This window comes from Aythya marila, assembly GCF_965140915.1.
Source record: "Aythya marila genome assembly, chromosome: 8".
NCBI classification, from domain to species: domain Eukaryota; kingdom Metazoa; phylum Chordata; class Aves; order Anseriformes; family Anatidae; genus Aythya; species Aythya marila.
Window position 1 is genome coordinate 7,177,930 of NC_139049.1, and position 17,293 is coordinate 7,195,222.

General features: G+C 35.2%; 1 protein-coding gene across 1 annotated transcript in view; it reads right to left on the reverse strand.

The window, feature by feature from the left end:
• Positions 1-815: 815 nt before the first annotated feature.
• PTPRC (protein tyrosine phosphatase receptor type C) overlaps positions 816-17,293 on the reverse strand; it is a 63,593-nt gene continuing 47,115 nt past the window's right edge. Inside the window, 19 exon segments of the mRNA XM_082766041.1 lie at positions 816-2,199; positions 2,962-3,097; positions 3,757-3,935; positions 4,362-4,484; positions 4,812-4,946; positions 5,742-5,875; positions 6,850-6,940; positions 7,387-7,536; positions 8,241-8,376; positions 8,885-9,042; positions 10,878-11,003; positions 11,313-11,410; positions 11,900-11,936; positions 12,168-12,244; positions 12,340-12,430; positions 12,932-13,047; positions 14,189-14,220; positions 15,432-15,540; positions 16,803-16,947. Of these exon segments, the coding sequence (XP_082622167.1) occupies positions 1,927-2,199; positions 2,962-3,097; positions 3,757-3,935; positions 4,362-4,484; positions 4,812-4,946; positions 5,742-5,875; positions 6,850-6,940; positions 7,387-7,536; positions 8,241-8,376; positions 8,885-9,042; positions 10,878-11,003; positions 11,313-11,410; positions 11,900-11,936; positions 12,168-12,244; positions 12,340-12,430; positions 12,932-13,047; positions 14,189-14,220; positions 15,432-15,540; positions 16,803-16,947 (2,346 nt within the window). The 3' untranslated portion in view covers positions 816-1,926.

Sequence of the window (17,293 nt, forward strand, 5' to 3'; positions counted from 1 at the left end):
CTGTCATTTTTCAGTTTAACTCTACTTGAGAAAGTCAACAAAGTTTTGTATCTTACTTTGCATGTTAGTTTCTCAGTTTCTAGGCTATGCCAGGTATCCAGCCTGCTTACAATGTTGTTCTTGCCTTAACAAAACGGTTTCTTAGCAGATTATTAGCTTGGGTTTTGTGCCTCACCTGTGATGTGCTTCGCTGTGTTCCTGGGAGACATAAAAATACAACCACAGATCACCCACATGAATACAGAGCATCCCAGCATAATGGCACTCTTCTACAGATTCTGTCACCACCTTTTGGATTTTTGAAACTCAAATGGCAATAGAAAAGGAAAAAACTAAAAGGCACCCTGATGTATACATAGAAAGTTCCTAGAAGTAATCAGAAATACTAAAACTTATTAAGGCAGACTCCATCAATTGTCACATTGGGATTGTATGAAGTGTTACTTTATATATATATATATATATACGCACACACATATACACATGTGAATGTTTGCTGCCACTGTACCTTGATAAGACTACCAAGCTGCAGCACCTAACTGATAATTGTGCATTAATTATTTGATCTCAATTAGCTGCAAAATTAAATTAATGTTTTAACTGTGACCATGTATGTTTTTTACATAGCTCTCAAGTATTTTCAATTATTTTTATTTTTTTTGTAAGGAGAAATTAGGAGCATGCAGTGATAAGTGGAGGGGCACTAAGTCTGTTGAGTTTCTTTAATGACTTCAAGCAAGAGAAAAATGGTTTTGTTCACCTGTAACGAGAGAATCACAACACTTACCTGGATTCATACACAGTATTATAAGAATTTCCTACTGAAATTTGTATTTTTATCCATATATTGGACGGCACAAGATTTTGTGCATTTAGAAGAAATGACCAGTTTACAGACTGTTAGAACAATTTCCACCATGTTAACTATTAATTAATATTTTTATTTGTCTTAAAAACAGTAGGCTAAAATTCAGCAAGAAACAGTAGAAGTATCACAACTATAACATACAAAATCTCTTAAAAAAAAAAAAAATTGTTGTACTAGTTGAAATATACATGGTTTGGAGAAAAGCATCTACTCTGAAAACAGGTCATATGCATTCATGGAAGTAATCTCTTTAAATTACAGGATATAAGCATACAAAATAAATGTGCAAGCACACAATATTTCAAGCTCTAAGAGTAAACAGAACGTGTTTTCTGTCAGAACTGTAATCATTCAAATCTCCAAACTTTCTGCTTTGAATCTAATATTGAAATCTCAGATGAATTTATATGGAGCAACAAGGACATCTTGAGGCAAGTTAGAAAAATGCAAAACTTCTACTCCACGTTGATTTGGGAGGATTTACTAAAAATCTGACCCTTGGAATTAGCACACAATGTAAACAATAAGCTCTTGAAGTTGTTTGGCAAAGTCCCATAAATTCCACTTATTTAAACAGTGCTTGGTCAGCACTCCTGAAGTGATAGAACATATGCTTACCAATTAGAGTACTTGCTAATAGTTTTGAAGACAGGCCTGTTTTAGTAATACACTACTCTTGCTGTGTTGAGTTGTTTTCCTCCTTGTTACAGATGTTAAAAAAACAAACAAAACAAAACAAACAAAAAAAAAACACTTCCCACTGCGCAATATAAGAACATTGTATTACACTGTACATATTTTTAAAATGAAAAGCACAAAAGCAGTGAAAAGTTTTTGAAGAATTAAATTCAAATCTACACAAAAAATGAACTTTCACAGTTCTTTGTCACTCTCTATGAGTTTCAAGTATTCCGTTAAATTTGTAACTTTGAAAATCTGATATAAAAATAGATGTCTTCCAAAAAGGTATGAAGAGGGAAAAAAAATCATATACTTCCTATTTTGGTTAAGATTTTTTGCACATGAAAATGTACTGTTTATTTTTTTAGCAAAAAAAATTAAGTTAAAACTGGAGTTGTGGGGCCATTTGTTGAGCTTTCTGTTCCCTTAGTAGTATCTGCAGCCTTAGAATCCTCACAGACTTCAGGGGCCTCATTTTCCTCTGGTATTGATGTGGTAAGATCAATAGTGATCAAATCAGTTTCCTGATCTTTTTTTTCTACTTCATTGCAAAATTCAACTTTATCTTCCTGCTGGCTGTTCTTCTTTATTTGTCCATTCTGTGCAGGGTAGATACTGGCAATGGTGTCATACAGAAATTGGTAATGTTCCTTAAATATAAAGAGAAGAGGTTAGTATGAATGAAACACACAGAGCCCACAAATAAGCCCATTCATTCTTTCTTTTCTTAAATTTTAGAAACATAGTACACAATTGAACATGCAGAACCACATGTGAAGCAGCTTGCACAGTTTTTGGCGTACAGGATAGTGGTTCTATGGTTTATTCTGATTTCATGTGTATATAATATCTCTGTAGCTGCTTCTATCAGATGCTCCAAGTTGAGTCACTCAGTACCCTCTTGGTTCACAAGGCAAAGTCCCCAGATATGTTTTTCAGAGTACCTAAATTGTAAACAACATTTATCTCTGGGAGAGTTATATCTTATCTTAAACTAAACCTGGTTTGTTTTTTCAGTAAATAAAAAGTGTATGCCACAGAGACGCAAATTCTCTGGAGTGACTTAAAAAAAAGTCGATGGCTCACAACCTGTGAAATGAATTTCGCCTCCTAACCCAGGGTGCTGTGCACACATGTCTCTAAACCAACTATAGAAATACCAATTTATGCAATTTGTAATTGTATAATGTGCAGCCTTCCACTAGGTGTTATAGCATTACATCGCTGGATATCTCACAGACTTCTTTATTCTTAACAGCAATGCCAATTTCCAAGTAATGATTAGTGGTTGTGCATGTCTTGATTATAATTAGTATTCCCTATGCAGAAACGATGCATAACATGATAAGGATATTTGTAACTGTGATAAGCAATCTTGTGATTTGTCCTGTTAAGTCACAGGATTTACTTACAAAGGTGGAGACCACTCCCAGCCTGGTGCGACGAAGAGCTTTTACTACTTGGAAAACATCTATTACTTCTTCTGTTTCTGCACTTTCCAAGAGGGTCATTAAAGCACAAAATACACCAGTCTGCTGCGATCCATCACTAGAAGAAAACACGCCTTTTTAAAATGTATAATCAGCAAGACTTCTCACTAAACAATAGCTTAATTCAAAGTCTATATAATGAATTACATTTTTAAAACATTTTTTACTGGACAGAAATTATTACAATTAAGAATATCTGTAGGACACACACAAGACAGTTTATCTAGATTCCATCTGGAACTCATTTGAACACTTAACAGATAAGAGAGAAATTAGAAGTTTTAGTCTTAAAATCTCAGCAATCATTATCAGGATTATCTTCTCTTTAAAGCAGTATGCGAGGAAATTCCTGGAAATGATCCTAACTTATGCACTGGGTTGAACTAACAGCTCTGCTGGGTCCTCATTAGTAGTACATTACAAGAACACTCTGAGCTAGCATTTCTTCTCAAAATACATGTACCAGGCAAAAGCACCCAGCTCTACCCACCTACTCCACACCCATACCGGCTGAAGAGAAGTGCACTCACCTTTCAGCACTATAATCAAAAAGCTCAGTTCTGAGCATTTTAAGGAATTTTATACAAAGAGCTGAGTGTCTCCCACCAGCCATATCAAGCAAGGCTTGTGGGAAAAGGTGGGTATCACAAAATTGTGGTTATTAAGTATATCCAGAACTTAGAGCCAGGTTACAGAGCGTGCTTCATTCATACCCACCGGCAGTGGACGACAAGTGGTACACTGCGGTTGTTCCTGTTGTCCTCAGAGGCTGGTCTGGTTGGGATTTTTTGTTTAAGGTTTAGAATCATGCTGACTAAATCTTTAGGATCTTCTGGAACATCCAAGCCATTCCACCTGTGATACTGATACTGATACACCTTCTGTGTTTCTTTCCTCTGCAAAACAGCAGTGGAAATAGCGTAGTTAATGTTAAGGCTAAAATTAAAGATACATGTAGAACACCCATTGCAACTATTTTACAAAAGAAATCTTTTATTCCTGGGGAACTATATTGTGATATGAGTTCTGCCTTTGTGCAAATATGAGCTAGGCAGAGGTCTAAGCACTGCTTAAAGTACAAAAGAGAGCTGACCTCCTGAGACTCCACTACTACCATCTCAGCAACTCACTAAGTGGTAAATTTTAGCCAATTTGTAACATTTATCATGATTAACTGCTGGTCTTGAAGAGAAATACTTCAGTTTCTTAGCGCAGGGGGTACGTGTGTTTGGAACTGTCCCTGCCCCCTTTCTTTGTGCTAGGCTTATAATTAGAAGAACTAGTGTAAAACTTCCTTTCATAATTTGCAAAGAAACTTTTACCTTCAGATGTGTAACATCAAATGCTCGTATAGTATAGCTAGGACAACAGTTGACATCCGTCATTTGAACTTCTATGCCATCATATGTTTGTTTGCCTTCTCCCCAGTACTGTGCACAGAGTTCCTAAAATAGATAAAAGTACAAGTCAGCACTTACCATTCAAACTTCCTTTTAGTTTATCTTCCACATGCACTTACAGAATGTGTTCACTTCAAAGTAGTAGGAGTTTCTCTGTATTTTAAAATATAGCATCAAACAACACTTTCCCTCAAAAAATTAATTAGAGGTCAAATTAAGGAGGTAAACAATAGAAAAAATTATATTGGAAATACAAATTCCTCATCCCATAAAACACACTTAAGTGGAGAAAGAGAATAAGAGAATGAAATTCAGTGTTTTCCTTGTATATAGAGGACCCTTAATACACCAGTGTGAAAATGATGCCCTCACCTGATCTCCTTCTTTTAGCTCTGTCAGCATAACAATGACTTTGACTTTTCTTTGGAATACCATCTGCCAGAAGTCAGAGATAGTTTCCTGAAGTGGTCCCTGTGTTGCAATCATGGCTTTTGGACCCCAGTAACCCTATAAAAGAGATTTTAAGTTTTTTTTCTTTCCTTAAATTCATTTGAAATGTGATTGTCATGCAGCAGAACTCGTTATATAATGTAAAGTGATTATCCATTTGTTCATAGGGAAAATATGCCTATCACAATAGGCAATGAATGATCTTACAGCAATTATAACAGCCAAATGACATTAAACTCCCAATATCACTTCCAAAGTATTACTTCCAGACTGACAACAAGATACACTCATGCTATGGTGAGACCTGCTATTATCTACAAAGCATATTTTTTCAGAACTAAAACAAATATTTAATTCTACACAGTTGTTTAATTACACCAATGAGAAGTTTAAACACTACACTAGACTTAGTGCACCAGTCAGCTGACACTGAGCTATCCAAAAGCAAAAAGAATCTAGATAAATCTAATTTACCTAATAATTCCATAGCATATGTTATCCAATTAGCAACTGATAACTGCTCTCCTTGGAGGTAAATATGACACCAAAAAATTGATGGCCCAAATTTTTACTAGTACAGTTTTGTGTATGTGAATAACTGTACTCACATTTCACTCCCAGAGAAAATATTAATACGGATTGTCTTGTAGTAGTGAAATGTAGAAAGTTTTGATTATTAAAATTCTAAATGGATTTGCCAATCAACCATCAGATCTTCCTCCTCTGTTCAGGTAAACTTATTCTATTTGTGAAGCCAATAAGAGAATGAGTTCAAGCTAGTATATAGTTATCATAGGCAAGCTTTATCTGAAAGCTTGTGAGATGCTTAAAATGGACCCTCTATATACATACAGTTATGAAGGAAGCATTGATGTATTTGCTTGATTCTTCACAGTCACTTTCTTCATCTGAAGAATCATCTGAATCATGTTCACCCTCCTTAGTTTGCTCCTCTTCGTTCCTGATTGGCACTCGGTTGAAGTCATCTGCATGAGACAGTGTCACAGTTATGCCACTGCTGCTCATACACAGCATTAGAGGAGGGTTGTTTCCACATCACCATTCTGCTTCCTCCAAGGAATCCCAGCTACTGTTTTTTATTGCTGGATGAAGATGGCCACACACGTGGTGGCCTGGCTTCCCCTGTGGCTTGGTTGCTTTGCTCTGGGAGAAGAGCAAAGATGAGTTTTTCCAATGACCCTGAACTGTAGCAAGTTTCTGAACTTGGTGTTGTGCTACTAAGTGTCTTTGTGCCTTCCTAAGCAGTAGAAGGGAGTCAGGGAACTGGTGGCTGATTTTGCAAAACCCTTGCAATACATGCTAAAACCAGTTCCCAGGCAGTTGCGTCTTTACTAGGGAAAGGCCAGAGGCATCAGGAAAAAAGGATTTGACAGAAGAGGGCCAAGGGCTCCTCCACCTTGGGTAATGTCAAAAGCCAATCCTCCTGGTTCCCACCCATCAGGCTTCTTCCTTCTCTCTCCTAATGCAATTTTTAAGTGAGCCACAGACATTTGGGGATGTGTTGCATCCAAGTACTGAGCAAAGTTTTACCCTATACATAAGACAGTGACCTGCTCTTTGAAACCTAGCCCCTGTGATCCTTCACTAGCTTGTCAGTCACCAAGTTCTAGTTCTTCATTTTCACCAAAGAAAAAGGCAGTTGGTTTCTGATGTTTTAATGGAGTCTGTAAGCAGAAAAAGTCCAGTTGTTCAATAACAGACTGCAGAATAAAGGCCACTTTATTTGAAATAAACTTAAACACTCATGAGAATTCACAGTTTTTTTAAAAAATCTTCTTTAAAACACTAAGAGAAGTTTCTAATTTTACAACATTGAGAAAATTAATTAATCAAATACATCTCAGTAAGGTAATTTACTGTCCTCGTTTGTTCTAAATATATAGGTTTCCATAAAGAAGATACTAGATAAAATAACAAAATGTTCATAGAAAATACTTACATGGAATTGTATTGGCATTCCTATTTTTGCTTTTATTTTCTTCTCGATTTCCAGTGTTCTGTGTCCGCCAGCCTTTATAGGAAGGCAGTCTCTAAAGAAAGAAATGTGGCATTATGCTTGGAATAAAAACAGTTTCTAGGATCATTGTCCCCTCTGGACACCCATATCCTGTCTTCATCTCCCAGCGCATCACTTCTTACTATAATTCTATAAATTTTGGTCACATCTGGACTACATTGTACTACATGTACAATGGCATGGACAATATGCACATAGACACAAGTAATCATTTTACGCCCCTAATCTTTATTAAAAATAGCAAGAATAGAAATCAAAAGCAAGAATCAAATTTAATTCATTTTACAGGATGGTTTTCTTTCATGAAGGTAAAGAAATTGTTTCTGTGCCAGAGAAAGAAAATAGCACAGAAGTGATCTATTTTATATGGTACCTCTTTTTCATGGCTATATGTTAATGTTCTATGTTAATGTTAATGGGAGTGACAGGTTAGTGCACTTGAAGGCAATGCTTATTTACCTGAAATTCTGCCTCCAGCAGAGATGGATCACTTGGAGGATCTTTTCTTTTCAGATTGTTAAGATAGGAATGCAGTTCTGAGAGACTGATCTCTGTTTCTCCATATTGATTGTATTCCACTAGTGCTTGATGGATAAGGATGTACTGTGACTGGTATTTCCCATTTGAAGGATTTAAAAATGAAGTTATTGATGAGTAAAAAAAATCATAGCACTTTTTAAAACAATTATGAAAAACAACTACTTATATGATGTTATTAGTGGTAATAACATTAAACATTAACTTTATATAGGCATTAAATTAAACTATTAAAAATCATAGGGGCTTCCAAATTAAATATTTTGGAGCATAGCGTGTTGGATGAACAGTGTTCTGTAAATAAACATCATATCTTTCAAAAAGCATGCAATTGAGATTTGAAAAATTTGATCTGAAAAATGTCTAAATAAGTTAAAAACATACATTCCACCAGTCCATGACATATATTGTACTCTCACCTCAACTGAAAATCCCAGGAGACAGAGAGATTTTTGAATATGAACATTAAGTTTGATTATGTAAATTCACCTTTGTTCCTTTGTATTTATGAAGTGTACGCCAGAAGCTGGATTATCAAATCCAAAATGTTACTGTCTTTTTTCTCTAATGTATAAACTTAAAAAGCTAAAGTTTCTAAAACTTAAAAATGGTAGTGGAAGTTTTTCTCTCTCTTAATATTTTTAAAGCTATATTTTCTATGAAAAACTTCACCTGAATTGTAGGAGTACCCAAGACTGAGCAGAGCACTTCTGAGAAAAACCGATGAAGAACTTAGAGAAGGAGAGTTCCAAGTGAAAGGAATGTTAGCTAGATACCTCTACTTGAACCATGAGGCACCGCTGCCGACGCAGCTTCACAACATAGCCATAAACATCCACTCTGCCTTCTGCATCCAGCCCCTCCAGCATTGCATCAATTCCAATATAGGTTCCAGTGCGCCCAACACCAGCACTGCAAAGCACAAAGGGATTTGATTATTGAAGGGGAATGGCATCTTCCAGTCCCTCCCTGAGAGAGGAGAAGTCAGTGAGACAGAGAAAGTGAAAACACATGAGAAGTGGATAGAAAGGAAATGAAAACTGTTCTTGTAGTGAATTAATTGGCAACACTAAAAATTATAAGTTTGGATTTTAAGCATCTTTTAATGAAAATAAGGCCGATATTGTCAAAAATGGTGTTTATAGCCAGAATAGCGTGGCATTTACCTGGCTGCTTTTCAAAAGTCTATGTATCCTCAAGTTTAGTTGACTTGAATCAGGGCTTCAGACTTGACTTGACTTGACTTCAGGGACTTCAGAAAACAGGCTTTTCAGTGCCTCTCTAGCTATTTCACTCTCAAGTAATCAAATCACAAAATTTGGGATCAAAAAAGTATCAAAACTACTGAGCTTTCCTAGCTCCCTTTTGTGAATAGTTTCACTTCATGTTCATTTAACATATTTACATATATAAGATTTACCTGCAATGAACCACTATTGGGCCACTAAAAAAGTTGCTTAGAGCATTAACTCTGCGGCGGAGCTTAAGAAGGAGATGAGGATCCTCAGGAACTCCGTGGTCTGGCCAACTTGTGAACTGAATGTGAGTGACTTCTCTTCCAGCTGTCCTTTCTCTTCCCTAGACAAAAAGATGTATATTTTTTTGTTTGGTTGGTTGTGTGTTTTTTTTAACATATCTATATATGCAAAGCTAAAATCAAGTGCAGATACACAAAGCAAAAGAAAAATAAGGACAACAGTCATCAAATGTTGAAACAGAAATTTCAAATAGTGTGCTGTCATGTGGTGCTCAATGGTCTCTCAGGTTACAACATCTTTCATATTCCATTTAAATTAAAAAAGTAGCAGTGAAGAGAGCTGTGAACCATGAATTCACAATAACTTATACAGTGAACAAGCAGGAGGTTCAAAATGTTGTTACAAGTACTTTGTTCTCAGGCTAGCTTATGATCCAGAGTATGTCTCCCCATTCTATTCATGAATAACTTGGCTAGTTTATAGTTCTGCTTGCTTCAAGGGATACTGGCTAGTAATTCTCTCATGTCTCCTAGAAGTACTTTGCTGAATGTACCACATATTAAAAATAAAATTAAATTAAACTAACTTAGAATAGAAAAACGTACAGGAGAACCTATGATTTTCAATGATACTAACTCTCTTTTTTAAGTCACTTGATTAAGGCTTAAACCATGTCTAGGGTTGCGTCTTATTTTCATATGTTGCTGCTAGATTCAAAGAGAAGACACACATTTTGATAATCATTATAAAACAAAATGACAAAGACTTACTAAGGCTTTTTTACTGGCCAAGATTCATTGTGGCTACATGGGTATCTTTCCAGTAATTAATCCCCAAATTCTTGCTCAGATTTGAAGTATCCAGCTGTGACACAGCTGTTCATACAGTTATTCACCACTCTTTCAGGAATTATACATCACTATTGCGCCAGAAATGTAGAAGTCTCCAATTTCTTGCCAGGGACGACTTAAATTCCACAACCATATTCAGTTTTATCTATATTATTATGACGTCAGCCAAACAGAGAACAGACAGCTCTAAAAATATTAGTTGTCAGCCTGGCATCTTTCCCTTCTACTATTAGATTGTTCTAGTCACAGAGCAGTGTCTTCAACAGTTAATCATCATATTCTCTCTGTCTTCACATAAAGTTGCAATTTTGGCATTACTGACATGCAATGAGACAGCAGAGTAGGAATTCCCAGCTGTAATCATGGATCAAGATGGGTGGAGTCTGTTGCTTGAGTATTTTGCTGAAGAGCTGTGATTTGTATTCTACTTCCCCATACTGGAATATATTTGCAGATTGTGAGCGGAACATTTAGCCTTAGATGGCAAATTTTCTTCTCAATTACAAATACAGCAACTAATATGATTTCAGACGTATAAAAAAGACTGGTTAACCAGCCTTAGCGACTTTTCACATAGCCAAATGGTAATTTTAAAATGCTTATGTTTATAAATGTACTTGAGATTAACAGAATTTGTACACTGTACAACTGCACAACTATTATGAGGGTAGATAATGTTGGTCTGTGAGTCACATTAATTTTACTCGTAAAAGACAATGCTGAGATACATAAAAACCATGTAAATTTCTGGATTAAAAACAAGCTAAATATCTAATGAAAACACACGATATTAGGTTTTCCATACTTAGTATATTAAATGTCCTCTTAAATGTAGATTCCAGAGTATTAGGGAAAATACAGTTTTAAGTAGGGAAATGCATGTCTAACTCATATTTTCTGTAATGAATGACACCTACATGTGGCAAGTTTTTATTTAAACCAACTATTGCTTGGGGAAAAACAGCAGGCATCTTCCAATGACAGCTGACTCTTCTCACGCTTTAAAAGAATTTTTTAACAAAACCTACAGACTCCAAATACATATTCCAACTCCAGCCAGTCTTACACTCCTGAGTCAACTTACCTTTGTGATATGTAGTTTCTGAATTATATAGTCTGGACACATTTTACTTTCATTGATCTTCACAATAATGTCCCCGTATGTCGCAGAACCATTCTCCATTGATGGCCAGTACTGGGCACATTTGTTCTACAAAGATATGAAGTTAACTGGTGAGCAAGCATAACAGCAAACTGGCAGACAGTAGAGAGCTAAAAGTCTGATTTTAAATAGACAGCAACTTAGTATAGTTTTCCAGTTTCTCATAGGTCTTGTCCTCTCCTGAAAAGGTGGTCACTACTTAGGACATCACTGCCAAATAATTCCAAATATCCATGGAATTTAACTTGTAACATAAAGTGACAATACTGTACAATAGGTGCACAGCAACACGTTCTGTTTTCAGAAAAAAAAGGATGGATGGATGGATGGATGGACGGACGGACGGGTATTTCTCACCCTGTTTCCTTCCTCACAGCGAGTAACCATGACAATAATTGTTGCCTTCTGCTCCCAGATCATTCTCCAGAAATCATCCGTGGTTTCATCCTTGGGGCCTGGCAGGAGATATATTAAGGGATTTTTTCAAAGAGTCCAGCTACACAAAAGCGCCTTGTTGATATGTTTAGCCACACAGTCTGAAAAACTAACCAGAGATCATGCAAATAACAGCCACAGTTTTGCTTTCTTTATGACTGCAGCCATTAGGCTAAAATATTTTAAAAGTTGTATATATATGTCTGTGTATAAAGTTGTATATATATGTCTGTGAAATCTGTATATATATCTGTGAATATCTGTACATATATACATCTGTGAAATATGAAAATCCCTTGCATAAAACTACACCTCATAAGAAATCAGACTGTGAAGTACAATTTGTTCATCTTCACAAAATTCCCAAAGTCAAATCTCATTGGCAATTTTTTTCACATTTAATTTCAAAATGTGAGCTTTTCCATTTTTCTTTAAATTCACTAATATTTTGTGACTACTTCCTAAGTGGTTGAATGAAGAAAACAGATTCTTTTAAGTTTAGAAATTACCTTGTGCAGCAATATATTTTCTTGGTTCCTTGAAGCCCTGTAAAAACGTACAACGTTATTCAACTTTTAAAAAGAAAACAAGAACATTTTTAAAAGATTTGCAAATTTAGAAATCAATTAAATATGCAACACTCCAATAATATCAAATACATTAAAAAGACTGAAAAAACTCAAATGGAAATCCTCAGAGTGTCTGATACATGAAATGTGCAGACCACAGGGTTTCTTCAATAGCATCTAAGAGGTTTTATAAATAGAAATCACTCACATCAATATGACTTGCATTGATATAGTCTGATCCTGGATCTCCTGGTATCTCAGAGAGCTCAACACGGTTATGGTCATCTGTTTAAAGTATTTAAACAAAATAATTATATTGTCTCAAAGCACTGAGAAAACAAATATTTATAGAAAATTTATGCAAAAACTGTAATACTCACATGGAAGGATATCAATGTAACGGTTTTTGTTCTGATTATGGCTTTTTTTGGCCTCCCTTATTGAAAATTTAGTGAAAATTCTAGGAATACTCTGTAAAATACAATGTTTATTTAATTAGTAATCATGTACTTAAAAGAGCTACTTACAATCAAATACATATGAAAGAAATTTGCTGCTAAGAATCTGGAAGATAACATTCATACAATACTATTTCATGTATGTCTTCTATTTAAAATAAATGAAAAGTATTCTCCCTTAATTATATATCTTCACAATTCTATATTATTTATATCTCCATGTCTAATTAGTGAAAGAGACTGTAGAAAGTTAACCTCAAAAAGTACTTTTGAACCACTCCAGAAAGATAAATAAAAAATATATTTCTTCATCTGATCATAAGAAGTACTTGGTAGGAAAATTAGCTGAAGCCATATTTGACCTCAGATGAGAATTCACTCAATTTTCTAGGTTCTTTGTTATTTATTTATAACTAGTGCATATCTAGTGCATATACTTTAGACATGCTCCTCAACAGAATTTTTCCAACCACCTGGCTACAAATCTGTGGTATATTTTGAGCCAATGACAAACCTGAAATTCATCCAAGAAAAGTCTTCCTTCATCAGCAATCTTCCTCTTATACGTCTCCAACAATTTCTCAGAAGGTATTGGCTCTATGTTCAGAAGCTGTCTTTCATCATCCTTAACTGTGTAAATATGTTGAACATTTATTTTTACTGTCTTTTAAAATGTAAACTACATATCAGTAATGTAACGTGCTTCTCAAATTGTCAGTTAAATTAACAAAAAGATGAACCCAGTTATTTCAACTGAGTATATTTATTTTTCAAAAACTCGTTCCCCAGACAATCTACAAGCAAACAGATCCTGGGAATAACAGGTCTTGTTCAACTGTGGATGCATCGGAAGGAGGCCACAAGCAGGGACTTTGCATGAACAGCACTTTTGTACAAAGTGGCCGTTGTCATACTTGAGTCACAGCAACAGACAGCCCAAACACCCACAATAATGATGGGGGTGTACTTTAGTTCTAATCATTTCCTGGCAATGTTTAAATGGATTACTATACAAACAACCTGCTTAACATTTCTTTTGAAATATAACAATAAATGTTGCCTACTTTTCCTAATTTTCTCCAACTTATTCTGAGTTGTTATAATCTGTACTATCTTTTATAATAATGATTGAACAAGGCTTAACATCTCTAACTATTCATCTGTTGATTTTTCAGTTCCATTTAAAAGATTGTTTAAACAATTAAGTGTATCCGAGCAAGTGGATTTGGGTACCAATACAGTATTACTCCCAATTTAATGTAATTAATTTTTGTGGGCTTGAATGTAATAAAAGATGTTTTCCTGAAGCTTTCTGGTATTGACTTAATCAGTTTTTCTTCATAAGCTTTGAAATCCTGTACAAAAACCTACACGTTATGTTTAGTTTCAGTCTTTGAAATTCTAAAGCCTTCAAAATTTATAGCGATAAAGTACTGCTTTATGTTAAAATTCTTGATTTTAAGAAGGTATAGGGAAACGGGAAATCTGGGGTAACTTTTTTTTTAATGAAATAATACCAGTTTTTCAAACTGGTAAACTTTCAGTTCATTTAAGTATAAATACTTCTGGAATATATTTGAAGTTCAATATTTTAACACGTAGAGAAATACTGAATGTGTGTTTTGTTTGTTTGTTTGTTTTTCTCTAAAATAGGTTTTATTACGTCAGTATCTGTAATCTACATATAACACCTAGAATGTAAACAATCCAAAAGTGGCAGTAAGACGTGACTAATTTTATTTCCACCTGCTAAATATATAAAGATACTCACCTCCTACGAGGCTGATGTCTTCAGAAGAATTGCTGTAGAAAAGCAAAAGCATCTGTAAAAGCTTTGTCTAGTAAGACATATCTGATGAGTTAAATAAATACAGTTTCATATATGAACACCCACCAAGACTGTTCAGTAAACAGACAGCATTACAAGCTCTTAGTGAAATAAAAGTGACACAGCTAGGACTTTCAGATCCTGTACAGAGATACTTGGGATCCCTGTCCTACAATGAGCGCTATCACAGGGGAGAAGCAAGGGAGCTGCATCAAAGAGTCTTGCATAATTTTCATGGAATCATATCATAGAATGGCTTGGGTCAGAAGGGACCTTAAAGACCACCTAGTTCCAAACCCTCTGCCATGGGCGGGGATGCCACCCACTAGTTCTGGTTGCCTCGTCCAACCTGGCTTTGAACACTTTGCTGTGGATGAGGCATCCACAACTTCTCTGGGAAGCCTGTTCCAGTGCCTCACTGGAGTGAGAATATCCTCCTAACATCTAATCTAAATCTTTTAGTTTAAAACCATTCCCCTTTGTCCCATCATTACCTGCCCAAGCAAAATTTGCTCTCCATCTTTTTTAGAAGTCTCCTTTAAGTATCGAAAAGCTGCAAAGAGGTCTCCCTAGAGCTTTCTCTTCAGGCTGAACAGCCCCAGCTCTCTCAGCCTTTCTTCATAGGAGAAGTGCTCCAGGCCTCTGATCATCTTTGTGGCCCTCATCTGGACCTGCTCTAACAGCCCCACGTCCTTCTTGTGCTGGGGGTCCCAGACCTGGATGCAGCACTGCAAATGGGACCTCACAAGGGTAGAGTGGAGGGAGACAATCACCTTCCTACACCTGCTGGCCACTTTGTTTTGCATGTATTATTTTTAATACTTTTGACTTACTTTATGAAGGAAAGGTTTTGCAGATACTTGCGAATATTTTTTCACAAAAGTAGTAACAAAGCATATTGTTCTGGCAGATTAATTCTTCTGTGGCCTGAAAAAAGGTACGCTAGAGAGATTTTAAATCTTGTTCGTTGTATTTGCATTGCCAGACAAACCACCAAGAGAGATTTTGAGTTTTGTTGTTTTTGTTTTTGTTTTTTTTTTTAAAGGATGAAAAGATGAAAGGATGTCTTTTCCATGTATTAGTGAAATATGAAACTTCTAACACTTTTGCACTACCTGTTGTGAAATATCTTTGAAAAATAAAAAATAACATTTTTATAAGGAAGGGAGAGAAATATGAAGCTTACCTAAGCTTTTTTTGGTGAAGGTCATAGATTTTATACAGAACCAATAGCAAAGCAATTGATGTCACAACGATCAAGAACACCAAGAATATGATCAGGGCCCTAGAGTTATCTAGGAACAGGAAAAGAAAAAAATATATTATTTTTCAAATAAATAATTAAGAGCATAAAAACTTTAATTTTTTTCTCTCTTTGTTTTTAAAAAATCTGTATACAGAACCAGCCTCTTTTTTTTTTTTTTTTTTTTTTTTTTTTTTTTAATGAAAAGAACTAAGTAATTATTTTTAAATATTGAACTTAGGTTTGTTATTTCAAAGTTTAAAAATGGCAAGCTCACTGACAAGGAGAGAACTTTTTCATTAAGAAAACTTTCACTTAAGGTCTTTATGCCCACCTGTCGAGATGCTACATCTCACTCACTGGCCTGGCATTGACATGGGCTGCGTGAGCTGTACATGTGAGCAGGGGAGCTGCCAGCTGCTCCTGGTTTTCAAGGCTGTTACACTGTTTGACAGAGGGAATGTGGTGCCTCATCCCCCAGCTGCAGGACTGAATTATCCTGTGATCAGTTACTCATTATGTGAAGGATCTGTTCCTAAATTAATTTCTTAATTTACCTCTTTTTAATCTTTTTTTTTTTTTTCCTGTCAGCTCTTGCCAGTGCTACAAGGACATTTCAGTAACATATTCTTCAAATAAAAACGTCTTTTATCCAATTTATTTTCTGATTTTGAATTGAGTTCAAAACAGGCCTTCTCATTTGGGAGCATCAATGACAGGTTCCCTGTGACCCTTACTGTTGATTAGACTCCAACAGCAAATATGAAGGTAAAGTGCCCAAAAAGATTCAATGGAAAAAGCCTTCCAGGTGTATAAGTTACTTGAGATAAGTAATAAATAAAATTCTTATTTATTTATTTCTCTTGTCTATAATATTTCCCATGTCTACAATGCTTGGACTTTCTCATAATTTTTGGCATTGGACACATAAACTCCATGGGAGTGGGGAATCCACAACAACTCACACATGTTCAGCTCCTGAAACACAGTATCTGAACACAGGAAAATAATTCTAAAGTGAATAATATAAGTCAGAAGAATGAATTTCTAATCACATTGGAACGTTTCCTGAAGAAGCCACAGCTATGTAGTTATTCTGAGTCATGTTTGGTGACTTGTCAACGTCATTCATTACCTTAACGCTGAAGGAGGATATTATTTTTTTTTTTTTTTGAATGCAGAATAATTATTAACTATAAAAATAGGCAGATTGATTTTTTATTTAGAAACAATTGTAATAGAATTCACAATTTACATTATTACTCTATACTATGCTAAAGACAAAAAGTAAAAATGCCATATTTATTTACTTACATCTGGTTTTTATACTTCCTTTTACTGGGTTGCTTTCATTTTTGCCATTAAACACAAGGATCTGCATGCAGCAGGTGAGAATAATAACAATGTTAAGATATAGCAAGTAAAAATGCCTGCATAATTTGTTTCCAAAAGCAAAGAACTATGGGTCTTTGAAACACATCCATCTATTTTCAAAGAATAAACCTCATTGACAGCATGATCTATTGTCAATCTTTATACAGCCCTTTACAGCCCATCTCAGATCTCCACTTATGTTACAGCAAGATCTAGATCCAGAAATGTGTGTATGACTGAATAAAAATGTTAGTGTAAGAGGAGAGACAGTTTACAAAGTCAAAATCAGATGCATCTCAACAGCAACAAAATCCAGTCTATCCCAAAGCAAATCTCTCAGCTCTGAAAAGTAACCAAGTGATATGTAATAGAACATCATTTTATTTGCCTCAACAGTAAATATCTAAATAGTTAACTGAATTGGATATTTT